Below are 15,135 nucleotides of genomic sequence, written 5' to 3'. Positions count from 1 at the left end.
ATACATAGCACATGTGCTTTCGTTACAAGGTCGCATTTTGCCTCCTCCCACCGCGTGACTACCCCCTCAACCCTCCCCCTCCCCGTGGCTAACAGCGGGGAACATTTCTGTTCAGCCACAGGCAAACAGCACAGCAGGAATGTGTCCCTGAAGAAAAGCACCCTATTTCAACCAGGTGACCATGAATTATATCTCACTCTCCTGAGGATAACACAGAGAGAGAAAGAACAGATTTTGGTTGAATGCCAGCAAACATACACTGCAATGCTTTGTTCTACAGTGATTCCCGAGTATGTGTTACTGGCCTGGAGTGATAAAAGTGTCCTACCATGAAGGACGCAATAAGGCTGCCCTCCCCAGAAACCTTTTGCAAAGGCTTTAGGACTACATCTAGGAGAACCGCAAATGCCAGGGCAAAGTAATCCTTTCACATGCTTGCTTTTAAACCATGTAAAGCATTTTAAAAGGTACACTCACCAGAGGTCCCTTCTCCGCCTGCTGGGTCCAGGAGGCAGCCTTGGGTGGGTTCGGGGGGTACTGGCTCCAGGTCTAGGGTGAGAAACAGTTCCTGGCTGTCGGGAAAACCGGTTTCTCCGCTTGCTTGCTGTGAGCTATCTACAACCTCCTCCTCCTCATCATCTTCTTCGTCCCCAAAACCTGCTTCCGTATTGCCTCCATCTCCATTGAAGGAGTCAAACAACACGGCTGGGGTAGTGGTGGCTGAACCCCCTAAAATGGCATGCAGCTCATCATAGAAGCGGCATGTTTGGGGCTCTGACCCAGAGCGGCTGTTCGCCTCTCTGGTTTTCTGGTAGGCTTGCCTCAGCTCCTTCAGTTTCACGCGGCACTGCTTCGGGTCCCTGTTATGGCCTCTGTCCTTCATGCCCTGGGAGATTTTCACAAAGGTTTTGGCATTTCGAAAACTGGAACGGAGTTCTGATAGCACGGATTCCTCTCCCCAAACAGCGATCAGATCCCGTACGTCCCGTTCGGTCCATGCTGGAGCTCTTTTGCGATTCTGGGACTCCATCATGGTCACCTGTGCTGATGAGCTCTGCATGGTCACCTGCAGCTTGCCACGCTGGCCAAACAGGAAATGAGATTCAAAAGTTCGTGGTTCTTTTCCTGTCTACCTGGCCAGTGCATCTGAGTTGAGAGTGCTGTCCAGAGCGGTCAGAATGGAGCACTCTGGGATAGCTCCCGGAGGCCAATAACATCGAATTGTGTCCACAGTACCCCAAATTCGAGCTGGGAACGTCGATTTAAGCGCTAATCCACTTGTCAGGGGTGGAGTAAGGAAATCGATTTTAAGAGCCCTTTAAGTCGAAATAAAGGGCTTCACTGTGTGGACGGGTGCAGGTTTAAATCGATTTAACGCTGCTAAATTCGACCTAAAGTCCTAGTGTAGACCAGGGCTGAGTCTTTAAGGTGCCATCGGACTCCTTGTTGTTTTTGTGGATACAGACTAACACGGCTACCCTTTGATACTTGTATTTTGGCTGAGACAGATGCTCAGTACCTTTCAGGAAGCTTGCACCTTTATATGGTTCAGGTAGTCAAAAAGTACATGAATCTGTCTTGTACAGCACCACACACATTGTTAATGCTTAAAATATGATAAACAGCTCATCCATAAAATACAACATTTTTAAATGAACTATAGTTTTATTAATAAGATTATTTCTGGTTAACTAAATACTATACTTATCTGTCCATGAAGCCAGTCAGAGTTCAGCTACACTGCTCTGTTATTTCTCCTACAGACTGGGAAGAGCCAGACGGAGAGATTAGGGAGGGGAGGGGAATGGTGAGATGGAGAAAGCGCTTATGTTGTTGTTTATGTTTTTAAATATCTATGTGGCACCCAGATACTCTGGTGATAGGAATTATATAAATAGGTGGGTAAGCAGATACTAGTGCAGTGTACAACTGTCACTCTACTGAGGTAATATTTATCTGACCACATTTGTGTGCATGTTACTCATCTGTAAATATGGGTCATATATCCAGTAATCTGAGTGGATGGCACAGATTTCATTGTGTATAATTATTTAGTAAGTTCCCATTGTTCTACCCATGTACTCACATCTCTGAGTCAGTGTAATGCCAGCACAAGCAAATGGATCATTCAAGAAACCATCTTAATCGTACGATTAAAAACAATAAATATGGGGGGGAACTATTAAGTCATCATGTCTATTCAGCTTAGTCTACCTCTATTTTAAACAGTCCCAAGATAGGGGGTTTCCATCTCCTTGCCTTGGGAGACCCTTCTGTAATCAAATAGATTTTTTTTTGTATGTATGTGAAGTGCTGTCAGTGTAGGAAGTGCCATATCCAAATTCAATATTTTTTCACAATGTAAAGTTTTCTTAACTTCATCGCATTGCTCCTAATTATATCTTTGTTTTACCAGCTTGTATAATTCCTGTCAAATACTTGTATACATTTATCATGTCATCCTTAGTTGTCTTTCAGCAGAGGTGCATTATATATATGTAATCTGACATTTTCTTACAAATCTGTCCTTAATTATGTTTGTTGCTATTGCCTTCATCCCCTCTAATTTGTCTGCAATTTTGTGTTACCCATAACCAGTGCCCTGAAATGAACTATAATATTCCTAGTGTGGCCCTGGCAAGATTATGTCAAGGGCATTTCACTACCATGATACGAGTCCCTGAGTATGCAGCCCAAAGTCATGTCTAATTTTTGTGCTGTATCACATTGCAAATTCATATCTAATTTGTTCTCCTTCATTCCCAGGCTAGCATGGGCAGGGATTGGTCAAGCTGTGGAGATTGACTTCAGGACCTGGGAAGAGGGCACTTTCCCTTGCATTGTTAGGGACCAATTTGTTTGGCCAGGTGAGAAAGGAGGTTGATGAGATCCAAAGGAAGTCATAGCCTTTGGCGGGAAGAATGCTTGTCCAAGCACAAGGTGTGAAGGAAAATTGGAAGTCCCTGGGCTTCCAATTGGGAGTCGCAGTATGCTCTCTCATCCATGCAAAAGAGTGTATGCATCTCTTCTCTTAGCTATATACAGCTATTGAGCCAGCGTCATTCCGGGTTCACAACTCATGTGTCCCATTGAGCATTTATAAGGGTGTCAAAAAAATTCTTCAATCTTTTCCAAACTTTTTATTTTGCATTTATTATAGCAGAAACATGAGCTGCCATTATAGCTAAAGCATCCCCATTTGAATCAGCTGTTTTCAGTCACTGGGTGACTTTCTGAGACTTACAAACTTTAGGCTAAACTTGTCAAGGCCAGCACTACCCAGAGGTAGTTGTTTTTTAAATGATCTAAGTGAAAACAAATAAGTGAAAACACTTCTCTCATTTATTTTATTATAAGAAAATTGGAGTAAAATTAACTTTGCTAATTATAAAAATAATCCTGCACCTTTTCTTTTGTATTATTATCTTGTGTTGAAAATAATTTAGTTGTTACATTATTGTGAAAATGTATCCGCTGTTTTGTTAAATTAGAACTAATTATTTACAGGTTGCCCAGAATATTTTGGAAATGTCTTGCTGTATTAAAGTGTGTTGCTTTATGTCCCCACACTGCACAGGTTCTCTCATTCAGTTCTGAAAAGGGAGATGGTAAATCCTCAAGTATTTTTCCAATGGTATGTGCTATGGCAGCAGTTCTCAAACTTTAGCAACCCAAGGACCCCCATTTTAATTTAAAATTTTTCATGGACCCCCCCCACGCCGGCTTCTAATTTTCCTTGGGGATGCTCAACTCCCCACTCAGCTCCAGGCCTTGCCCCCACTCCACCACTTCCCCCCAAGATCCCACCCCCACCCCACCTCTTCACGTGTCCCTGCTCTACCCCATCCTTCCTCTTCCCCACCTGTTTCCGCCCCCTACCCTGAGCACACCCCATCCCCACTCCTCCCCCTCCCTCCCAGCTCCTCCTGCACGCCACTGAACAGCTGCTCCGCAGCATGCAGGAGGCACTGGGAGGGCGGAGACGGAGTTGCTCAGCAGGGCAATGGCCCTGGACATGACTCGCGGACCCCTGGAGTACCCGTGTGGACCCCTATGGGGTCCACAGACCCCAGTTTGAGAACCACTGTGCTATGGGATTCTTTTTTAAGAAAACATGTGCCTGTCCTCAGAGAATTATATCCTGGAAAAATATGAAAAACCTTATAACGTGCCATATTTGGGGGGTTACATTATTATCTCCTTATTTCAGTTATCTGTTGTTGAATCAAAGGCAGCAATAAAATAATTTGAACTTACCAATTAGTGCAATAGCAACATGTTGCTGTGGTGTGTGGGAGACCTGGGGTTTAGCTTGACCTCAGAACTTCTGCTCTCCGTGCCACTGGAGACCAGTGTGGTGGCCTGTGTTTCTGTGAGAAAGAGCACAAACTGCACCGCTGTTCCCGGGGCCTCTTCCAACTGCTCTTCTTAGAGCTACTACCCAGGTCACCTCCCTTAATTCTGCAGTTTCTGCCTTCCATGCAAAAGGAAAGAGGTGTCTGGGCCAGCTTATAAAGAAAGAAAGAAACAGAAAGGGCTGGAGTTGCCATGCTGAATTAAGAAGTGCACAGTAAACAATCTTTGCCAGTGTGGCTTTATTATAGCATATACTCAAGAAGATTTTATAATCTATTTTCAAAGGTGAAAGAAGATTCCAATATTATATTTACAGGGTGCTCTAATCACTGCTTTAATGTAACAATTAGCCTAATTGTGAACAATTTGATCTGTTTAGCACACAAATTATACTGTCAACCACCAGCTATAATTTTGTAAATTGGTGGAATATTCCTATAAAAATGCACAAAAGATTGTAAATACTGAATAAGTTCATTGTCTTAGCAACCAATTTGGGAGGGGGGAGGCACCTTTCTTTTTTCCTTTTTCTTTTAGAAATACTTTGTGGTTCACCAATGCAGACATTGCGTATTTTTGTATCCCCATGCAGTCACCATGTTAATAGTTGTTTGCTAGTTGTGGTCAGTTGATTTAAAATAGCTGACAAGCTGGTATTATAGGTCCCAATAGATTATTCTCATATCAAATGGTAGTATTGTTGCTTCAGACCAAATCCCCATTCATGACAGAGTTCATTATAGCTCTTTAATTTATGATAACATGTGAAAGGATGAGCCTGAGACGATATAAACGGAGACTCAGTTTCTTAAACTTTCCCAAGCCACACATCATCCAGTTCCTATTTTACGCTAGTTGTTTAACATCTATGTTGTTGCAAAAGGATGCGTTGCTTCAGTAAGATTGCTTTTGTGGATAAATGTAACATTGGAAAAAATAATCCCAACTATACATACAATATGATGGGAGCTAATTTAGCTACAACTAATCAGGAGAAAGATCTTGAAGTCATCGTGGATAGTTCTCTGAAGACATCCACGCAGTGTGCAGTGGCAGTCAAAAAAGCAAACAGGATGTTAGGAATCATTTAAAAAGGGATAGAGAATAAGACGGAGAATATCTTATTGCCTTTATATAAATCCATGGTACACCCACATCTTGAGTACTGCGTACAGATGTGGTCCCCTCATCTCAAAAAAAGATATACTGGCATTAGAAAAGGTTCAGAGAAGGGCAACAAAAATGATTAGGGGTTTGTAACGGGTCTCATATGAGAAGAGATTAAAGAGGCTAGGACTTTTCAGCTTGGAAAAGAGGAGACTAAGGGGGGATATGATAGAGGTCTATAAAATCATGAGTGGTGTGGAGAAAGTGATAAGGAAAAGTTACTTGTTCCCATAATATAAGAACTAGGGGCCACCAAATGAAATTAATGGGCAGCAGGTTTAAAACAAATAAAAGGAAGTTCTTCACACAGCGCACAGTCAATCTGTGGAACTCCTTGCCTGAGGAGGTTGTGAAGGCTAGGACTATAACAGGGTTTAAAAGAGAACTGCATAAATTCATGGAGGTTAAGTCCATTAATGGCTATTAGCCAGGATGGGAAAGGAATGGTGTCCCTAGCCTCTGTTCATCAGAGGGTAGAGATGGATGGCAGGAGAGAGATCACTATTAAATTCACTCCCTCTGGGGCACCTGGCATTGGCCACTTTCAGTAGATAGGATACTGGGCCTTTGGTCTGACCCAGTATGGCCATTCTTATGTTCTTATGTTTATTGTTGTTGTTATTATTTATTATTATTATATATATTTGAGGGAGTTAGTCTAAAATATGTTTTATTCAGTATATTATGATGTCACAAAAGGCCTACCCCATTCATTGACTCACTGGGCCTTGGGAACACTCTGGAAGTAATAATGCTCTCAAACCATACAATAAGAGAGCACCTCATTTACCGTTCAGCAACCCTTCACTCCCAGGTTTTGGCTAATACAACTCTCACCAGATCATGATGTTGTTTTCTGTATCTACCCCTTTCTGGCCAGAATGGAGGGGCACCACACTGGAGGGTCTCTAGAGAACTGAAAAGGGGGAAATGGGGCTGTTAGCCATTAAGCCAGACATCGAGTCAGGATTCTGAGTTTCCCTCCTGGGGTCTGCCCCAGCTCAGAATGTGCTCCCTATGACTCAATTTATCATTTTTAAAATGGTGATATTAGCTTCAGTTGTGAAGATTACGATTTTTAAAGTGTGTGGTGATTCTTTGAAGAAAGAAACAATGGGTGACCAAGACTGCTTCTTCACAGGACCTGAATAACCCTGTTCAGTGTTGGCCCTGAAGTGAAGTGGACTTCACATGCGCACTGCAGATCTTCTGGAACAGTGGCTGCCACTGCTCTGTACCGCTCATGTTCAGGCTTCAGCCATTGGCTCTGTGAAGTCATGTAGCTTGTGAATCCTTCGTAATGCATCTACACATTCATACCATGCTTGTCACCACAGCATCTGAGCCTAAGAAAATTATCTCATGCACCTCTGTCAGGGCTCCAACACCCATGCATCAGCTTCTCCAAAGCCAGCATATATCTCCCCTCTTCAATGCATTGGTTTACAGAGGTGCGGTCCCACCATGGGGCTTAAGTAGAGCCAGAGAAAAGGGGGGAAAGGAACTTGTTACCATCTGTATTCACCATATTTGAATAAATGTAAATTACTGAAAAAGAAAATATAATTTCTGCAGGCCAGTGAGAAAATCTAATCATGTATATTTCTGAAAATACACAAATTGCTTCCATGAAGAATTTAGAATAAAAGATGTGATGAGTTATAAGCAGTCACTAACGTTTGTTGAACATTCTACTTGTTATTAGTGTTTCATGTACTTCTGGTTCAAGCATTTTGTGGGAAAAGAGGGGAATAAATGGGGTAACACTAAACAGATGGTCCTGTATGGGGAATTTCTAAAGCCTTTTGTGTACTATATGTCTATGATAACAAATCACACAGTGTCAGCTTGTGAGAAATGATTATACATTTTGAAGAAGAAAAGCTCTTGCAGTCCTAGTCAGTTGGATGTCAGGGTTTCAAGTTTGAGAATTTCAAGTGGAAAGGAGAATGCTTACAAGTGAGGTGAAAGTAGAAGAAATAATTGTTTAAAGACAGGGTTGTTTTTAAGTTCTCAAAAGATGGTTTATCTTAGTCTTGACCATAAATGTATCTATCTCCACCACATTCTGTGCAATATTGGTGTTATTTTATCTTTGACATCTGTATGAAATATTAAGGAAGGTGAAACTACACTCAAAAAAGGAATTAGTGGGAATAAAGCTGTCTAGTAGCCTGGTGAAAAAACAAGAATCTACATAACTTTTAGTTGTTTCATTGTTCTGTTCTTGAAGTAAAAACATTTTCAGAAAGGAAGGCACAGAACTTGCTGCTTTCTTCCATGTGTAGTTTCTAAAAGAAGCTATCCCTTTGTCTGAAAGCTCTGAAATTCATAAACTCACTGCTAATATCTATCTACAGCTACAGCTAATATATGATGTTTCTAGGACATCCATCAAGGTAGTTTCTAAGGTCCTCAGTATCTTTTGTAACCAGATAGATCAACAAATTGCTAATGGGTTACATAACCTTTCATCTCCAGGTCAATAATTCAGATCAGACTCAGAATGGTCACGGCTTGAAATCATTGCTATCCAAAGGCTGTTTGGCAGGTTGAGTTGGTGGTCTCAGTCTAGTTCTTAGCAGACAGGGTGAGACACTGGTCATGTAGGGCAGTCTAGGTATGGAGACTGAACTACTCTTACTTATAGAGAGGTGTTTCTTGAAAATGGACTGGAGGAATCATCCGTGGGACAGCTTCTGAGCTTGCAGCTCCCACTATAGATGGGTTATGTGCATATTGGAGATACTTTCAGGTCTGCCAGTCAGGAAGCTTTCACCCGCATTGCATTCACTTGTGGAGGTGATGGGGACATAGTCTGAAGTGTATACATAAAGAGCTCTTACTTCACAGAAAATAGTAGAAGTGCATTAGGAGGGTTTTCTCACAAATTTTCATTTGGAGCTAATATTTTTCTTTCATGGTAACTCAGCAGATGCATATTAATATTGACTCAGTGGCTGTAAAGTGGATGTTTCCTTCAAATCTGAAATTCTGTGCTGTGGCAGGCTGCCGGGTGGGGTCCAAACAGATGCACCCAGTCTCAAAACTGAGCCTTAAATGTACACAGCAGAGCTGCTGGGTTTTGGTTGCAGGGTCATGTGAAAGGGAGTTATGTGTTTAAAACCTCAACTGTGAAAATGTGTCTTTGGAAGATGTGTCTTTTTTGTTTTGTTTTGTTCATGTCAATATGAAGAATAAGAATCTTGAGGTAGAAATTTAATTAAAGTCTTATGAGTTATAACATTTTGGACTCTGTTATGTGAAGGGACCTGCTTAGCTGCCTCTTTTTAAGACACAGTTGAGAAGGAGTGCATCCGTTGGAAATCACCTCCTGTTACTTAGTAGCAAAAGAAATTTCACCTTTGACAATTTTACAAATACAAACTGTAGTTTTATTCTGCACAGCATCTTCAATATTAACTGCATCCCATAGCAAAAGACAGCATTAAATACAGTTGGAGATTTTTTGTTTTTAAGCAAAGGAAGAGAGCAATCAAGAGGCATAAGCCAGGGAGGAAAGGTTTTCTGCTGAAATTCACAGCGAGACTGAAAGCTGATGGGCTATGAGAGAGCTGTTCACGTGGCAAAAAGCTGCAGAGAAGGTGCTGTCATTAAAAGCAGTGAAATAATGTACAAGGGAGGAGAAGTTCTTGTAGTAGTTGAGCCTCGAGAAACTTCAGATGATTCAACAGTTTGCCTCTGAAGAGAACATGGTACACCAGGACTCTACATGGCTACACTTCAAGGTCCTGGTTTCGATCTTCGAAGCCCAGATGGTATCAGGGACCGCATTTCTCTGTGTGTGACCCTGAGGAACAGCTGCGGTCAGTCCCCACGGTTGAGGTTCCCAGTGGGTCAAGGACGCAAGGCTCTCTCTATGGCTGACATCTGCCTTTGGAATGCCATTGCACAAGATATTGGACTGACGCTGGACCTTACTCCCTTTACAGAATAACATCAGGCATACCGCTTCAAAACCCTTGTGTTGTCACGTCAGAAGAAAGAACAAGAAAAGAAATCAATGTATGCAGATGAATTTACACACACCCTCTTCTACACCAGCTGTATTTGAGAGAGAGGAGCAGAATATGTTCCTGTGGACCAAGTTTGTGGTTTGCTTTAAATTTTTTGAGCTCCAGTACCAAAGAGGTGCGAAACAGATAGCTGGTTGTAAGAATAGATGCATTGTATGTAACAGTAAACAGTTACACGCTTCCTGTTATCATTTGAGATGACCGCACACAGCCCGTTTGTGTCTTTTCTTTGCTCGTTTATTTCAGAGTGATACAAACATACCTAACTCATGAACATAAGTATTACACCACCTAATGTAAATGCTGTACTTTCAGTATGCAGGCAGAGAGGGGCTACATGATGGCTTGGGACTGATAGGACTTTTTGTCTTGAGCAAATAGACTGAGAAACCTACAAAACAGGACAGCCTCTTGTCCTCCCATATGCTTAAAGAAGGAGCAATACTTAAACATTTTAAAATGCAAAAGGACTCCCTGAAATACTACTTGGAAAAGAAAACCTTTTTTGCTCAGGAGCTTTATAATGTCCTGTTATTTTAGATTGTGCAGATTTTTCCTTTTTGTAATTAAACAGCAATTTTATTCTAGTGGGCAGGGAGCAGATTTAAAAAATTTAAAGGGGCATTTTCTGTTTAATACTGTGCATAATGAACTACATTATATCTTTCATGCACATAAACGTGTTTATGTGCACATATGTATGTGTATATCTGTGACTCTGTGTGTGTGTGTATGTGAGATACGCTATTTCCTGCAAATTTTGCTTATGATGGTAGACCCTCAGCGTGTGTTGCTATATCCTTATTGTGATGTTTTCTTGAAATATACATTTAAAAATAGGGCGAGAGAGACCCTGTTTTGATTGTCACATTTACCTTGCAATATATTTAGACTGGAGCTGAGGGAGTCACTAAAACAGGTACCTGAAACCTCCTGAAAGTGATTTAGTATGAGAGTTGACACAAAGCCAGCGGGTCTGTATTATCACTTCCTGTTAACTGACTAATGCATTGAGCTGTTTTGACATGTGACCTGTTGATGTTGGCAGCTCATCTCTTCTCAGTCTATTATAACACCCGCTCTCCTCCCTAATTATCACAGCCTGCACCGTGGTCTTCTTTCCCCCAACCCCCCCTCCACATTCCACTCAGCCTATCCCAGGCTTATTGCCATTATTTGCAGCTGCCTCTAAGTATTTCCTCCTGAGGAGAGATCCCATATGTCTGTGAGAGGTCTAGGTGACCAGGTTCTGAAGCTCACTGCTCCAGCTGGAAAGCCCCTGTGAGATACCTCACCACAGTGCAACAAGACAGTTCAAGGCAAATGACAGTAACTCCGTTGTGCACTCAAAATGTATATAATAACAGATTCACAGTAGAGTTAAAACAAAATAAGGATTTGATTTAGGAAAAAAAAAACACCTGGATAAAATGCAGTTCAGTATTTTTTATAAAAATGTAATAAGCAGTACCTTAGCTGAGGAGCAGGCCGAGAACAGAGTATTAAGTTAATATTTTCCAAACATTTTATGTTTCTGGTAGCAGCCACCAAGTAGTGGGCTCTGTACAAAATCCGAAAAAGGCACAGTCCCTGGCCTGAAGAGATTTCACTCTCAATTTTGCCTCCAAATGGAGAATGCAAGTTGTCTAGATTAAATGCAGTTTAACTATCTGGTGTAGCAATCCAAAGTGAAATCTCGATAGATGTTGATTTAGGCCCTGATCCTACAAACACTTGCACGTGTGCACAACTTTAAGCGTATGACTAGTCCCATAGAATCAACAACTCAAAGTTAAGTGTTTTCAGGAGCAGCGCGTAGTGATCTGGTTTGGCAAATATAAGCATAATGTGTTTAATACATAACCCCGTTACTTTTGTAGATGCTGAACTCCCTCCCCCCGCCCACCACCACATGGCTCAGATAAAATTGTTTAATGTTTATCTCTGTAGATTAAATTTTAAAATTACAGGTTTGTTTATGTATGGTGAGAACTGTTGGTTGGGATATATTGAAGGAAAATTGTTCCCTTCTATTAGCTGGTGATATAGCACTATATTTAGTGTGGTTAAGAAGAAAAAGACATGTAGTCTATAAAGCGGAGTTGTGTGTTACAGTCACTATGCAGGGGCACACACACACACACACAGCTTCCATTCACTGCAGTGGAAGTTTTTCCTGTGTAGTTGGTAGGGTCAGGCCATTAATCAGCTGTAGTATCTCACAAGTGAATGCTGAGAAGCCACCTTCTGTGCTGGAGGTTGAATGTCACACACATTTTGTATAGGGTTGGATCTGTAACTACAGTAGTGCAAACCTCCAACGTAAATGTGCTGCTCCACCGTAATAAGGAGCTTGCACCAATTCATCTGCCAAGGAACAGAGATTGTAGCGAAATGCTAGACACACCGAAATTTGCTGTAAGCTGTGTTTTTCCTGCTGAATCTATTAAAACTAAAGACTTAATCATTTTATTTTACTTGTTATAGCCTGTGTAACTGCAAACTCCAATCAATTACATATAGATAGTTAAATATACAATTTGTTTTGAATGTGTACATTAAAGAACTCCAGGTTTTTCCTGGTAAATAATGTTACAGTTAGTTCCATGCTGGGTATATAATGACTATGTATGTGTCAGATCTAGGATTTATTTCCAAACTGGAAAAGTAAATCCAACCCAAAATAAGCATGTCCTTTGAAATCTAGACACTTTATGCCTTCCATCACATCAGGTGACAATGTGAGACATCAAATAAGACGATGGCACATAAGGTGACAGTAAATGAAAGATAAATTAAAGCAATACATTTTTGGATAGACTTCCCTATTAATTTTGGTAGATAAGAATTTACTTTTAATTGCTGGCACATTCATTTTATCAGCTACATTTCCTAATTCGTATTATTACAGATAATTACCAACATATATTTATTCTTAAAACTTTATTTGTTCATTTAGAAGCTAGATTTCAGCCTTTATCTTTGTAGGTAGATGATCCAAGACAGTATTATGTAAATGGCTTAATTAATTGGTACCCTTCAGTTGAAACAGCAATTTACAAAGGGAGTAATCCTTTTCGAGTGGCATAAGCTGTTTAAAAATGGCAAAAAAACAATGCCTTGCTCAGGCACCTTGTCACACAATTAAAAGTTATTTGACAGAAGTAACTATAATAAAGCACAGGGCCCCTTCCCAAATATATTTTTCAATGTAATTAAAATAGCATCAACTTGAAGACTATGCAGTAACTGTGCTTAAAATTTACATTATTTTGAGACTTAATTATGTAAAATTACAAAACTTTCTGATAAATGATGCAACATGTTGATGGCAAAAATATGATCCCGGTGGCCTACTTATTAAGTTTGCAATATTTCTAGAACAATTAGCTTTCTATGTTCCATGCTCTGCTTGAGGCTACCTTTGGAAACTTCTACTGTAGTAAAGCTATTGTAGATTGTGTCAGCAAAACACCTCACAAAGATCATTCTACACAAGGGGTGATGGTGTCAGTAATGGGCACTCTCCTCCTTTTCAGCAAGAACGCTTTAGTATTTTACTTTATAGCCTTCTAATAGAGGAATTGTATTCATTTATTTTTTCTGATATTTACACAGCAAGGATTTTTAAGCTTGTTAATAAAACGTCCTAAATAAACAGAGAGAGAGAGAGTGTTTTTGTGTGTAAAAAACAGAGGCAATATTTCCCTGAGGTGACTGCCTGGTATCTGAATGCCTTACAAGTTTTAAAGTTAAAATAAGAATGTTTCTCTCCTTTCCTCAACCCTTAGCAATTGGAGAGCATTATATTAATTATTACTAATTATTATTTTTCTCTTTGTTCTAAAGGTGGCAAGGTTTTGTCATCATTCTAAAATCAGAATTGAATTCCATTCTTGGCCCAGCTGGTGAGCTAGCTCTGTCTCCTGAGCTGACAAACCTCACCCTTGTGGCTGATTGATCCAGTGGAATGTAGCTCCTCTGGGAGATTGCGGTGACATGAGAGAAGGTCCATCGAGTAGCGTGGGTCAATCCCTTAGAGAGTTTTGAACGTCAGGACAGAGAACTTGACTCGGACTCTTCAAACGGCAGCTAGCACTGGTACAGTTATTAGCAATAGAAATTGCTGTGAGCACATCACCATGTGCTAAGAACTGTAGCAACTAAAGCTTTTCTAGTTTTTGGCAGCCTCTTTCCTAGATATGAGTTGCAATAATCAAGCTTTGAGGTCACAAATGTGTGGACCATCGTGGTCAGTAGCTGAGATACTAACAAATGTCTCTATTTTTTAATTACTATTTTAAAAAAAAAACATTTTGTACTGGAGGATGGTCAACACTGTTCCCATCTTTTTTAAAAGGTAATAGGATGACCCCTGGAATTATGGACGGGGAGGCACCCTCAGTATAAAGAAAAATAGCTGAGAGGATGATTAAAGATCGCGTTACAAATCACCTATATGTGGATAATAAGATGGGGACAAACCAGTGCGGGTTTCTGTAACCTGTCAGAATTCTTTGAAATAGTTAACAAATAATGGATAAAGGAGAGCCAGTGGGTGTAATTTATTTAAACTTTCAAAAGGTTTTGGATAAAGTCCTTTAAAGGAGGCAATTAAGAAATCTTGCTAACAATGGGGATGTTAAGGCTTGTCACGATTTTAAAACTGATTTAAAGTCAAAGTTTAAAGTAGGATTACATGGACAGTTCTTACTCCAGGAAGGGGGCAATAATGGGGTTTTTGGAGTAAGTTGTAGGACTAGTAGCTAGACTTCATTTATTTTTATCTTGTGACAGGGTTGGGCCAGATGGCTACAGGAGAGTGATAGAAGGCAGATATATTGGCTCCAGGTTAAGTAGGTCCCTTTTCCCTGGGTAAGATAACAGGGAAGGTTCCAGAACAATCAGGAACTTTCTGGAAACAATTAAGGCAGACAGGCTGATTAGAACACCTGCAGCCATCAAGAAGCTGCTAGAATCAATTAAGGCAGGCTAATCAGGGCACCTGGGTTTAAAAAGGAGCTCACTTCAGTTTGTGGTGTGCATGTGAGGAGCTGGGAGCAAGAGGCACTAGGAGCTGAGAGTAAGAAGGTGTACTGCTGGAAACTGAGGAGTACAAGCATTATCAGACACCAGGAGGAAGGTCCTATGGTGAGGATAAAGAAGGTGTTGGGAGGAGGCCATGCGGAAGTAGCCCAGGGAGTTGTAGCTGTCACACAGCTGTTCCAGGAGGCACTCTAGACAGCTGCAATCCACAGGGCCCTGGGCTGGAACCCGGAGTAGACGGCGGGCCCAGGTTCCTCCCAAACCTCCCAACTCCTGATCAGACACAGGGGGAGTTGACCTGGACTGTGGGTTCACGAAAACGGCCAAACTTAGGGCTGCCGTGAGTCTCTGAGGTGAGCAAATCCGCCAATAAGTGCAAGACCCACCAGAGGAGGAACTTTGTCACAATATATAAAGATAAACTATATAAAAATAATTAAATTGCTATTGTGCATAGAATATCATTAGATAATATTCCCTACAGAATATATATATTCCCTAAGTTTGGCCCTTAGCAGGGCCAAATATA

General features: G+C 40.9%; 1 protein-coding gene across 7 annotated transcripts in view; it reads left to right on the top strand.

Moving 5' to 3' along the window:
- VTI1A (vesicle transport through interaction with t-SNAREs 1A) overlaps positions 1-15,135 on the top strand; it is a 360,190-nt gene that overhangs the window by 275,337 nt on the left and 69,718 nt on the right. Inside the window, exon 9 of one of the 7 annotated variants that reach the window (XM_073354363.1) lies at positions 6,665-6,686. The exons of the other annotated variants lie outside the window; for them this stretch is intronic. Coding sequence (XP_073210464.1) covers positions 6,665-6,671 — 7 coding nt within the window. The 3' untranslated portion in view covers positions 6,672-6,686. Of the gene's footprint in view, positions 1-6,664; positions 6,687-15,135 lie in introns of those variants that run through there. 7 annotated transcript variants of the gene reach the window in all.

The sequence above is a fragment of the Lepidochelys kempii genome, chromosome 7, assembly GCF_965140285.1.
Source record: "Lepidochelys kempii isolate rLepKem1 chromosome 7, rLepKem1.hap1, whole genome shotgun sequence".
Taxonomy (NCBI): domain Eukaryota; kingdom Metazoa; phylum Chordata; order Testudines; family Cheloniidae; genus Lepidochelys; species Lepidochelys kempii.
The sequence above is the reverse complement of the archived record's forward strand: the minus strand, read 5'-3'. Positions and strand labels throughout refer to the sequence as shown.